The sequence below is a fragment of the Saimiri boliviensis genome, chromosome 20 (genome assembly GCF_048565385.1).
Source record: "Saimiri boliviensis isolate mSaiBol1 chromosome 20, mSaiBol1.pri, whole genome shotgun sequence".
Classification (NCBI taxonomy): Eukaryota; Metazoa; Chordata; class Mammalia; order Primates; family Cebidae; genus Saimiri; species Saimiri boliviensis.
This window is the reverse complement of record NC_133468.1, coordinates 34746239-34758294: the sequence shown is the minus strand read 5'-3', so window position 1 is coordinate 34758294 and position 12056 is coordinate 34746239. Positions and strand designations below refer to the sequence as shown.

The window sequence follows — 12056 nt, the reverse complement described above, 5'->3', positions numbered from 1 at the left end:
GGGCCAACACTACCTACCCCTGCACTCAGGCTTCCCTGAAAGTCGTGCGTATGTTCTAGAATCCCAGCTGTGACGCCCCTCTGACCAGGCGCTTGTAGGTCCTTCCCGGTAAGTGTTCTGCCTCGTTAGCCAGATGGGGCCCCCCGGATGTCCCTCCTAGGGCAGGACAGCCTTGCTGCTCAGACCTGGAGGAAGGGTCTGGACATTCACCTCACGTCCACCCTGGGCTGTAAGGGAGGCCCTCACTGAGACGGGAACCCAAGTGGAGAAGGAGCAAGCTCACATTGCCACCCTCTGGCTTGGGAGTGGGTGAGAGGTGATTGCAAACACTCAGGAAACCATCCCTTCCCCTCTCAGAAGAAGCATTCACCTGAAAGCTGAGTCTGGGGGATCAGAAGTGCCACAGCCTGAGCTGGCACAGCAGCATCAGCCACCCCTGCAGCAGGACCCTATGTCCTCACTCACAGGTTAGGGGAGCACTGAGATGCTGGATAGGTTTCCTCTTTCCCCAGGGAGACGGATGGCTCTTCAACAGATAGGAGGGTGAGTGTGGTTGGTTCTGTGGATGGATGGGTGGATGGAAGGATGGATGGATGGATGGATGGGTGGATGGGTGGATGGGTGGATGGGTGGATGGGTGGATGGGTGGATGGGTGGATGGTGGATGGATGGATGCATGAATGGGTTGATGAATGGGTAGATAAATGGGTGAGTGGATGGGTAGGCAGATGGGTGGATGGGTAAATGGATCAGTGGATGGGTGAGTGATGAGTGGATGGAGGGGTAAATGGATCAGTGGATGGGTAGATGGATAGATGGATGGGTAGATGGATGGGTGGATAGGTTAATGGATGGATGGGTGGATGGATGGATGGGTAAATGCATCAATGGGTGGATGGATGGATGGATGGATGGACGGACGGATGGATGGATGATGGATGGATGGGTGGGTGGGTGGGTGGGGGGATGGATGGATGGATGATGGATGGGTGGGTGAGTGGGTGAATATGTGGGTTGATGGGTGGGTGGATGGATGATGGATGGATGGATGGATGGATGATGGATGGGTGGGTGAGTGGGTGAATATGTGGGTTGATGGGTGGGTGGATGGATGATGGATGGATGGATGGATGATGGATGGGTGGGTGGGTGAATGTGTGGGTTGGTGGGTGGGTGGGTGGATGATGGATGGATGATGGATGGGTGGGTGGATGGGTGAATGTATGGGTTGGTGGGTGGGTGGATGGATGATGGATGGGTGGGTGGGTGAATGTGTGGGTTGGTGGGTGGATGGATGGATAGATGGATGGGTGGATGTGTGGGTGGATGGGTGGGTGGGTGGGTTAATGTGTGGGTTAGTGGGTGGGTGGGTAGGTGGGTGGATGTGTGGGCTGGTGGGTGGATGGATGGATGGGTGGGTGGATGTGTGGGTGGATGGGCAGGTGACATCCATCCTGGGATGTGTGGGTGGATGTCACACACATCCTGATGTGTGGGTGGATGGATAGGTGGATGGTGGGTGGATGTGTGGGTGAGTGGGTGAATGGATTGGTGGGTAGGTGGATGGATGGTTCTGTGGGTGGCTTTGAGGTGGGTGGTTAAGTGGACGGATGACTGACCAAGTGCGTGAATGAACGGGCTTACTGAAGCCTGCCTCACAACTGCTTCTCAAAGGAAGTTTCTAAATCTCTGAAATGTGAGGGCCTGGCACCCCCCAGAGGTCAAAGTCTCTAACTGCCCATCTCTCCTAAAGCCCTGGGCACCAATACTTCTGAGAACTGCGGGCAAGCACCTAGAGAAAGCTAAGGATTCTGGGAAACAAAAAATCGAGAGAGCCAGTGCTGGCTCCGCCCTCCAAGGACTGTGACCTTGGGAAAGTTCAACCTTTGGAGGCTCAATTTTCTCGGCTGTAAATGGTGCTAGTCAAACCTGATGCCATGTTGCTAGGAGATATAAACCGAATTAGGAGTAAATTGTCTGAGATGCTTGATATCTGGCCCGTAGAAGATGCTGACAGAATGTGATTTCCTTCCCAGAGGGCGGCCCTGGGCTCACGTGCACGCACACACGTGCACATCACTCACACAACGCGTCTCCAGCCCATTAGGGAGGAGGGAGTGAGACCGTAGGCCAGGCCAGCCCGGGAGAGGCAGCTGGAGATATATTTATTCTCTGGGAGTTCCTTGCTCTGGCAAAACTGGTCCAGACTCTGAGGCCAGGAACCCAGACAGTGAAGACAGCAAGGAAGACTCCGAGGCCTCCTGGGGTTCAACGTCCTGGGCCTGGGCCAGCTGGGTGGTGTGCTCGAAGGCAGCCTGCAGCAGGTGGGAGGCCAGGCAGGTGGTCCAGGTGATGAGATAGGCCAGGTGCCAGGAGGCGAGTGCAATCATAGTCTCCACCCACCAGTACAGGCATCTCAGCTGCGCCAGGAACTCCCTCACCAGCCAGTTCACTTGCAAGGCCTGGAACGGGGAGACAGGTGGACAGATGGCCCTTACCAGCCCATAGGGTCAAACTGCTTGGCTCTGCCCGCCCCCCAGCCCAGCCAGCCCTGGCCACACCCAGCACCCCAAGCCTCCCCTCCACAGCCCAGCCGCACCCCTAGACCACCCACCTTACTGAGCTGCCAGACCAGTTGGGAGAAGCGGGCCTTCTGACACACCCTCCAGGTGACTACCACCAGCAGCAAGGCCACCAGTATCAGGCCACGCAGACACAGCGAAAGCAGGTCCGTCCAGATGGCCACAGACAGGCCCAGCCCCTCCCAGGCACCCAGCAAGGCCAGGCCCAGGGCCCTGGTGCCACCCCGCATGCCAGCCCACATCAGCCTGGGTCCCTGCAATACCAGCCAGACAGGGACCTGTATCAGAGCCAGCCCAGCCTGGAGAGCCTGGCCCAGGGGGCAGGCTGCCACTCCCAAGGGTAGGTGGGCCTGCCGGTTACAGGTGCCCCCGGCCTCCTGGGCCAGCCCTGACACCCAGTGGTTGAAGAGGTTGATCTTGAGGAGCAGGAAATTGTAGAGGTGATCTCGGTTCTGAACCAACTGCAGGAGAAGAGAGAGAGAGACAGTCGTCACCCCCCATCCCCCTCCTGGGGCAGAAATCCCACTTTTTTTTTAAATAATTCTCTTTTTTTCTCCAAGATGGAGTTTCGCTCTGTTGCCGAGGCTGGAGTGCAATGGCGCCATCTCAGCTCACTGCAACCTCCAACTCCCAGGTTTAAGCAATTTTCTTGCCTCAGCCTCCCAAGTAGCTGGGATTACAGGCACCTGCCACCACGCCCGGCTTTTTTTGCATTTTTAGTAGAGAGAGGTTTTCTCCATGTTAGCCAGGCTGGTTCAAACTCCTGACCTCAGGTGATTTGCCTGCATCGGCCTCCCAAAGTGTTGGGATTACAGGCGTGAGCCACTGTGCTGGGCCAGGAGCCCCACTTTCACTGCAAAGGTGAAGCTGCTGGACCCCCTTGAGCCAGATCCCCACCCCAAGGCCTCAGCTCCCTCCATGTGCAAGGATGAACTCTGCCCACTTTTTTTTTTTTTTTTTTTTCTTTTTTGAGACGGAGTTTCGCTCTTGTTACCCAGGCTGGAGTGCAATGGCGCGATCTCGGCTCACCGCAACCTCCGCCTCCTGGGTTCAGGCGATTCTCCTGCCTCAGCCTCCTGAGTAGCTGGGATTACAGGCACGCGCCACCATGCCCAGCTAATTTTTTGTATTTTTAGTAGAGACGGGGTTTCACCATGTTGGCCTGGATGGTCTCGATCTCCTGACCTCATGATCCACTCACCTCGGCCTCCCGAAGTGCTGGGATTACAGGCGTGAGCCACCGCGCCCAGCCAGCTCTGCCCACTTTTAAGGACTCCATTCTGAGGGGGGAATTTTAGGAGGTGTTTCATATTATATTTGTGTTCCCTTCCATTGGATTTTTCGTTTTTTAAGAAACAGGATCTTGCCGGGCACAGTGGTTCACGCCTGTAATCCAGCACTTTGGGAGGCCAAGGCGGGTGGATCACAACGTCAGGAGTTCATCAAGACCACCCTGGCCAAGATGGTGAAACCCCATCTCTACTAGAAATACAAAAATTAGCCAGGTGTGGTGGTGGGCACCTGTAATCCCAGCTACTCAGGAGGTTGAGGCAGAAAATTGCTTGAACCCGGGAGGCAGAGGTTTCAGTAAGCCGAGATGGCACCACTGCTCTCCAGCCTGGGCGACAGAGCACAGAACGAGACTCCATCTCAAAACAAATAAAAATAATTAAGGCCGGGCGTGGTGGCTCACGCCTGTAATCCAAGCACTTTGGAGGCCAAGGCGGGCGGATCACCTGAGGTCGGGAGTTCAAGACCAGCCTGACCAACATGGTGAAACCCTGTCTAAAAATAATAATAATAATAATAATTAGCCCGTCATGATGGTGCCTGTAACTCCACCTACTCCGGAGGCTGAGGCAGGACAGCCGCTTGAACCCCGGAGGTAGAGGTTGCAGTGAGCCAAGATCGCACCACTGTACTCCAGCCTGGGTGACAGAGTGAGACTCCGTCTCAAAAAAAAAAAGATTTTCAGATTTCTGATCTGAGTGACCAGTTGGACAACGGTGCCTCCCATTCGCTGAGACACTGCAGGACTGGGGTTAGGTTAAAGCTGTTCTTGATCCTGGAGTTGAAAGACCCTTCATCAGAGCTGGAAAGCCCCCAGCCCTTGAGTGACACCAGTCCACCCACCTGGACCCCCCATGCTGGTGTCCACACGCCCACCATCTGAGATTGGCTAAATGCCCCCGGCTCATGCGCTGGATTTGCAGAGCTGGGGGCATGGAGGGTACAGCCATGCTGAGACCAAGGGGTACAGCAGGAAGAAGAATTGGGGTGGAGGTGGGAAGTAGGACCTCCCAGGCTGCGGTGCTGAGGCCAGGGAGGAGGGAAATCTATGATATCCCGCACGATCCTGCAAGAGCCTTTTTTGAGACGGAGTCTCGCTCTGTCACCAGGCTGGAGTGCAGTGCTGCGATCTCAGCTCACTGTAACCTCCGCCTCCCAGTTTCAAGCGATTCTCCTATCTCAGCCTCCCGAGTAGCTGGGATTACAGGAACCCACCATGCCCGGCTAATTGTTGTAATTTTAGTAAAGACGGGGTTTCACCATCTCAGTCAGGATGGTCTCGATCTCTTGACCTTGTGATCTATCCACCTCAGCCTCCCGAAGTGCTGGGATTACAGGCCTCAGCCACCACCACCAGCTGAGATCATTTATATAAGAGGGGACGCAGAGGCTCAGAATGGTGAAGTGATTTGCCCAAAGTCACACAGCTAGAAAGTGAAACAGCCAAGATGCAAATCTAACGGTGTCTGTCTTTCTCTACTGCACCGTGTTATACGATTGTGGCTCGCTGCAGCCTTGGCCTCCCAGCTCCATCTATCCTCCCACCTCGGCCTCCTAAGTGTTACTGAGCTGTGACCCCGACCACAAGCTTTTGCATGTTTAAAAAAAAAAAATGAATGAGAGGCGGGGCACGGTGGCTCATGTCTGTAATCCCAGCACTTTGGGGGGCCGAGGCAGACGGATCAGGAGGTCAGGAGTTCGAAACCAACATGGCAAACATGGTGAAACTGTGTCTCTACTAAAAATACAAAAATTAGCCAGTCATGGTAGCACGCACCTGTAGTCCCAGCTACTTGGGAGGCTGAGGCAGGAGAATTGCTTGAACCCAGGAGGCGGAGGTTGCAGTGAGCTGAGATCACGCCACTGCACTCCAGCCTGGGCAAGAGTGAGACTCCATCTCAAAAAAAAAAAAAAAAAAAAAAAGGAAAAACAATGAATCACCCATAGGAGTGACCTCAACAGAGAAAATTTCACCAGATGCAGTGGCTCACGCCTGTAATCCCAGCACCTTGGGAAACTGAGGTGGGAGGATCACATGAGGCCAGGAGTTGGAGACCAGCCTGGGCATCATAGTGAGACACGGTCTCTACAAAATACCAAAATTAGTCAGGCGTGGTAAGGCACACCTATAGTCCCAGCTACTTGGAGGCTGAGTGGGGAGGAGTACTTGAGCCCGGGAGTTGGAGGCTGTAGTGAGCTGAGATGACCACTGCACTCCAGCCTGGGTCACACAGCAAGATGCTATCTCTGAATAAATAAAAGAAAACTTCAGCACTGAAGTTTGGGGTGGGGTTTCTGGGAGCTGTCAGATTATTCTGGAAGGCAGGCAGCCCACCTAGTTCCACTGGACGGGACAGGCAGGGCTTGGGTCCGGCAGCTCTGAGGTAGCTTTGTTAAAGGGCCTGGAGTGTGGTCCACCCCACTTACCCCTACCCCCCACTCACCAGTACTGAGAGCCTCACAGCCTGCAAGAGAATCCCCAAAAGGCTGGATCTAACCGGAGGAATGGTCTCCATGTCTGGCCTCCCCCTCCTCCTCCAGCTGGGAGACGCAAGATGACCTCACAGATGCCACAGGGTGGGGACCAAGTTACCATGGGGACCCAGTTGCCACAAGAGACCCCCGCCTTTACCTGGCTCTGGCCACTCTACTGCGTCCTTGGAAACCTCAGTCCAAGTCTGACCCCAACACGATCAAGAAGGTCTTCAAACAAAGCTTTCTTTGGCTCAGATTTCTCCAGATCTTGGAACAGGAATTCAAGTGCCACCTAGGAATGAGTTCATGTCTGTAATCCCAAGGCTTTGGGAGGCCAAGGTAGGAGGATCGCTTGAGGCCAGGAGTTTCAGACCAGCATGGGCAACATAGCAAGACCCTATCTCTACCAAAAAAAAAAAAAAAGGAAAGAAATAGCCAGCTGTGGTGGTGCGTCCATGTAATCCCAGCTACTCAGGAGGCTAAGGTGGGAGAATCACTTGAGCCCAGAAGATAGAGACTGCAGTGAGCCAGGATCACTCCAGCCTGGGTGACAGAGCAAGATCCTATCTCTAAACAAAGGAAAAAAAACATTGAAGTCCAAGGAGTTTATATAGGGCACGGGCCCTGCAAGCATCCATGCAGAAGAGAGAAAGTGAGGCAAGGACAGATGTGTTCATGAGCAGGGTTTGAGTTCAGGCAACTAGAGCTGATCCCCAGGATCCAAAGATCCAAAACGAAAAAACCCCAGGCACGTAATGATGGAGGCTTGACCAGGGCCGAGGCCCTGGGAACGGAGACAAAAGACGCCAGAAATCTGTAGCCGGTGCAACAGATAGAATTGGAGGATGTCCAGACCCGTGATGATCTGAGACGTTGCCCACTTGCCTGCTAACGAGTCATCCAGCCGAGCTCCATGGCTGCCACAAGAAGACATGAGACTCCAGGGTCAGAGAACAAAGACAATGTTACTCACGGCAATAGCAGTGAACTAGAGTATAAGCATTTTGCATTCATTCCCTGAGCCCCAAATCCCGTAGAGTGATGTGACAAGGCCAGATGATGCCTGCAGCACCTCAGGTGGGTGTGTTACAAGAGAGGAAGAGGAAGTCTGAGCTTAGTGAACCCAAATCTTTTATTTTCTTTTCTCTTTGCTTTTCTTTTCGGATGTAGCCTTGCTCTGTCACCCAGCGCAGTGGTGCAATCTTGGCTCACCACAACCTCCACCTCCCAGGTTCAAGTGATTCTCCTGCCTCAGCCTCCCAAGTAGCTGGGATTATAGGCACCTACCAACCACCATGCCTGGCTAATTTTTTTTTGTATTTTTAGTAGAGAGGGGATTTTTCCATGTTGGCCAGGCTGGTTTCGAACTCCTGACCTCAGGTGATTCACCTGCCTCAGCCTCCCAAAGTGCTGAGATTACAGGTGTGAGTCCACTACACTGGACTTTCTTTTTCTTTTTCTTTTCTTTCTTTCTTTTTTTTTTGGGGGGGGCGGGGGTGATGGATTACAGGCATGAGTCACCACGCCTGGCCAGGAAACCCAAATCTTTTCTAATGAGCAGTAAGCAGGGCTGCCTTTTGTCCCGGAGGGAGACCCTATATCTTTCAAGGTTGTCTGATACACAGACATCCTGGAAAAGAAAGTCCAGGGCAAAAGGCCATCCATTAGTGCCTCACTCACAAGACATACAGAAACGTGAAGGACGCATAGAGATTTGCATCCCAGCAGAGGAATGAACAGGAAAAGAGGTAAAGCGAGACAGGGGCCAGCGATACCCCCGCCACCTCAGAAGACTCGAGTGACGGGCAGATGGTAGCGCTGCCCACCAAGTGGGGGCGGGGAAGAGAGGAGTAGGTTTGAGGATAAAGGCAGCCTGGGCAATATAGTAAGACCCCATCTTTGCAAAAAAAATTCAAAAATTAGCGGGGCATGGTGGCACATGCCTGTAGTGTCGGCTACTCCGGAGGCTGAGGCAGAAGGATCGCTTGAACCCATGAGGTTGAGTCCGCAGCGAGCCGTGACTGCGCCACTGCACTCCAGCCTGGGTGTCAAAGTAGGATCCTGCCCAAGAAAAAGAAAGAAATGAATAAAGGCCTTACCCACCAGGTTGCACCTGAAGGCAGCAGGACCGTCTGTGGGAGGAGCCTCCAAAGTAGATCAATCACTGGGAGCCTTGAACCCTCAGTCCAGAGCTTCCCGCCCGCCCGCGCCCTTCTCTTTCTTACTCAGCACCAGGTTCAAGGCCATCCGTGCACTATTGCTCTGTGTGGCCTTGGAGTTTCACTTTGCAGGGTAGCAGGCAGGCGAGAAACTCAAGTTATCAGTAGCCTCTGCCTTGCACAACGCCGGGGGGCGCCATTCACTGGCCTCTGCCCTTCTCCGCCCCAGGACCCAGGGTCAGAGGACGAGCAGGAAGCAGCCCGGGTGCGCATCGGCTCTCCGGTGCGCCCTCTGAGGCCGCAGGACTCCAGCACGGCCGCGCGGGGGCAGCAGACACCGGGGCGCGCCCGGGCGCCCCGCGCGAGTGGGTGGAGAGTTCCCAGGGACTCGCTTGTCCCCCGGGCCTGCGAGGCCGGTTCCCCAGTGACAGCAACGTCACGCCACCCCCAGGAGCTCGCTCTGTGCAGGTCCCGTCATGCCTGCGTTGCTGGAGGCCAAACCACGGAGAAATTATCAGGACCAAAATCTTTTTTATTTCATGTTCCTAAGTTAAAACTTCATTTTGTTTCAAATCTTCCTTTTTTTTTTTTTTTTTTGCCAAAAACTACACCAAAAGAATATGCCTGTATACTTACTGGAGCTTGGTATTTCTTCCTTCTGTTTGTCGTTGGAAAAAGGAAAGAAAAAACAGCCGGGTACTGTGGCTCACTCCTATGATCCCAGCGCTTTGGGAGATTAAGTCGGTGGATCACAAGGTCAGGCGTTCGAGGCCAGCGTGGCCAACATGGTGAAACCCCTTCTCTACTAAAAATACAAAAATTAGCCAGGCATGGTGGCGGCTGCCTGTAATCTCAGCTACTAGGTAGGCTGAGGCAGGATGATCCCTTGAACCTGAGAGGCAGAGGTTGCAGTGAGCCGAGATTTTGCCACTGCACTCCAGCCTGGCAACAGAGAAGAGAGGCTGCCCCCCCCCAAAAAAAAAATTTAAGAGAGGGGGCTCTTGCTCTGTTGCCCAGGCTGTTCCTGAACCCGTGGCTTTAAATGATTCTCCTGCCTCAGCCTCCTGAGTAGGTGGGCTACAGGCATGTGCCATCATACCTGGCTACTTTTTATTATTAATTATTTGTGTAGAGATGGGGCCTCACTAAGTTGCCCAGGATGATCTCAAACTCCCGGGCTCAAGAGATGCTCCCACCTCAGCCTCCCAAAGTACTGGGATTACAGGTGTAAGCCACCACTCCTGGCCTGCATTTTTTCTTTCTAAAGATGGTTTTATCCAAGCCACTTACATTCGAAAATAATGATTAAAAAGCAATTAAAGGGGAGCAGGGCAAAAAAAATAAATAAATAATAATAATAATAATAAAAGCAATGAAAGTGGCCGGCACGGTGGCTCACTTCTGTAATCCCACCACTCTGGGAGACCGAGACAAGCGGATCATGAGGTCAAGAGTTCGAGACCATCCTGGCCAACATGGTGAAACCCTGTCTTTACTAAAAATACAAAAATTAGCTGGGCATGGTGGTGCGTGCCTGTAGTCCCAGCTACTCAGGAGGCTGAGACAGGAGAATTGCTTGAACACAGAAAGCCGAAGTTGCAACTGAGCTGAGACCGTGCCACTGCACTGCAGCCTGGGGGGTAGAGCAAGACTCCATCTCAGAAAAAGAAAAAGAAAATATAATACAGCAGTGAAAGTATGAAGGACTATATCGTGGTTAAAGAAACTGATGGGAGATGGCAGACTTATGAACAGAGCAGGTACAAGTCTATAACCTTGATGAGTTTTTGCCCCAATTGTCTTTATCTGTAAAAGTGGAAAATACTTAGAACCAGGCAGGGAAAGTTGTGGGGAGAAACCAGTGAAATCCGGTCGCTGCTGGGCCTTTGACCGATCCTGGGAACAGATGAGTAATGAAGTTGGTATCTGTGAGAGAAAAGGAATTCAAGAATTTTTAAAAACAAAATACGGGACAAATGGGTCAAAATTGCTTTCAAGGGAGTGTAAATTTGTAAAAAGAAACCAGCCAGGGTGCAAAAACTCTATTAATTCACAAACCAATGTGTGGAAATCATTATTGCAACCAAACCGTTTTCAGGCAATTCACTTGGAAACCCAACATGATTTTGAAATTTAAGGTTTAAAAAACCCACTGCCAAATGCAAAGAAAAACTTTTGCTATCTTAAAATTAATTCAAAAAAATTTTAAATAAAAACAAATGGAAATACTTTAAAAACATTTATTTATCTTTTTTTTTTTTTTCAGCCAACACCAAGGATGATTTTTTTTAAAAAACGTTTTTACACTTTGGGAGGCCAAGGCAGGAGGATCACGAGGTCAAGAGATAGAGACCAGCCTCGCCAACATGGTGAAACCTGTCTTTACTAAAAATACAAAAATTAGCCAGGCACAATGGTGGGCACCTGTAGTCCCAGCTACTCAGGAGGCTGAGGCCGGAGAATTGCTTGAACCCAGGAGGTGGAGGTTGCAGTGAGCCAAGATCGTGCCACTGCACTCCAGCCTGGTGACAGAGTGAGACTATGTCTCAAAAAAAAAAAAAAAAAAAAAAAAAAAAAAAAAAAAAAAAAAAAAAAAACGTTTTTAAAGGGATATAAAGTTGTCAAACCATCTCATGGTTCAAAACTATTATTCATCCCAAAATAAAAGTGCCGGTAAATGGACAAAATAGCATATATGCAGGCCCAGTGCAGTGGCTCACACCTGTAATCTCAGCACTTTGGGAGGCTGACGCAGGAGGATCGCTTAAGCCTAGGAGTTCAAAGCCAGCCTGAGCAACATAAAAAGACCCCTGTCTTTACCAAAAAAAAAAAAAAAAAAACACCAAAACAGGAGTGATAGTGTGTGCCTGTAGTCCCAGATGCTCAGGAGGCTGTGGTGGGAGGATCGTTTAAGCCTAAGAGATCGAGGCTGCAGTGAGCTGTGACTGTGCCACTGTACTCCAGCCTGGGTGACAGAGCAAGACATAGTCTCAAAAATAAATAAATTTTAAAATAACATATTAAAAACCAGCAATGGGAATTATTCATAACATTCATCGATTCATTCGTTGATCAATTTGTTCAGACACAAAGTTTTCAGACACTTGTTTTCTGCCAGCTCTCCTAGATCTTTCTGTGGAATATTCTCCCAGCACCCCATCCCATCCTTATCCACTCCTTCTTTCTCTACTTGCTCTTTTTATTTTTGTTTTGTTTTGAGACAGAGTCTCACTCTGTCACCCAGGCTGGAGTGCAGTGGAATGATCTCGGCTCACTGCAACCTCCGCCTCCCAGATTCAAGCGATTCTCCCAAGTCAGCCTCCCAAGTACCTGGACAAAAATTATCTGGGCGTGGTGATGGGTGCCTGTCATTCCAGCTACTCGGGAAGCTGAGGCAGGAGAATCACTTGAACCGGGAGGCGGAGGTTGCAGTAAGCCGAGATCAAGCCGCTACACTCAAGTCTGGTAGACAGAGCGGGACTCCATCTCAAATTAAAAAAAAAAAAAAGAAAGAGAAAGAGAAAAGAAAATATTCCTCAGGGCCCCCTCA

General features: G+C 51.5%; 1 protein-coding gene across 1 annotated transcript; it reads right to left on the bottom strand.

Annotated features, from left to right (window-relative positions):
- Window positions 1-2148: 2148 nt before the first annotated feature.
- Window positions 2149-6424, bottom strand: TMEM270 (transmembrane protein 270). The gene is made up of 3 exons (XM_003934106.4): window positions 6317-6424; window positions 2615-3043; window positions 2149-2462 (listed from the first exon to the last, which is right to left on the bottom strand). The coding sequence occupies exons 1-3, from the start codon at window positions 6386-6388 to the stop codon at window positions 2166-2168; spliced, it is 798 nt and encodes a 265-aa protein (XP_003934155.1). The 5' UTR covers window positions 6389-6424; the 3' UTR covers window positions 2149-2165.
- Between the last annotated feature and the right edge of the window lie 5632 nt (window positions 6425-12056).

Bases quoted from the DNA above. Each gene is read 5' to 3' on its own strand.
- TMEM270 (XM_003934106.4), bottom strand. From the start codon at position 6,388: ATGGAGACCATTCCTCCGGTTAGATCCAGCCTTTTGGGGATTCTCTTG. The intron at 3,044-6,316 runs GTGAGTGGGGGG...CTTCTCCTGCAG, and splicing joins CTGTGAGGCTCTCAGTACTG to TTGGTTCAGAACCGAGATCA. The intron at 2,463-2,614 runs GTGGGTGGTCTA...TCCCCGTTCCAG, and splicing joins TGGTCTGGCAGCTCAGTAAG to GCCTTGCAAGTGAACTGGCT.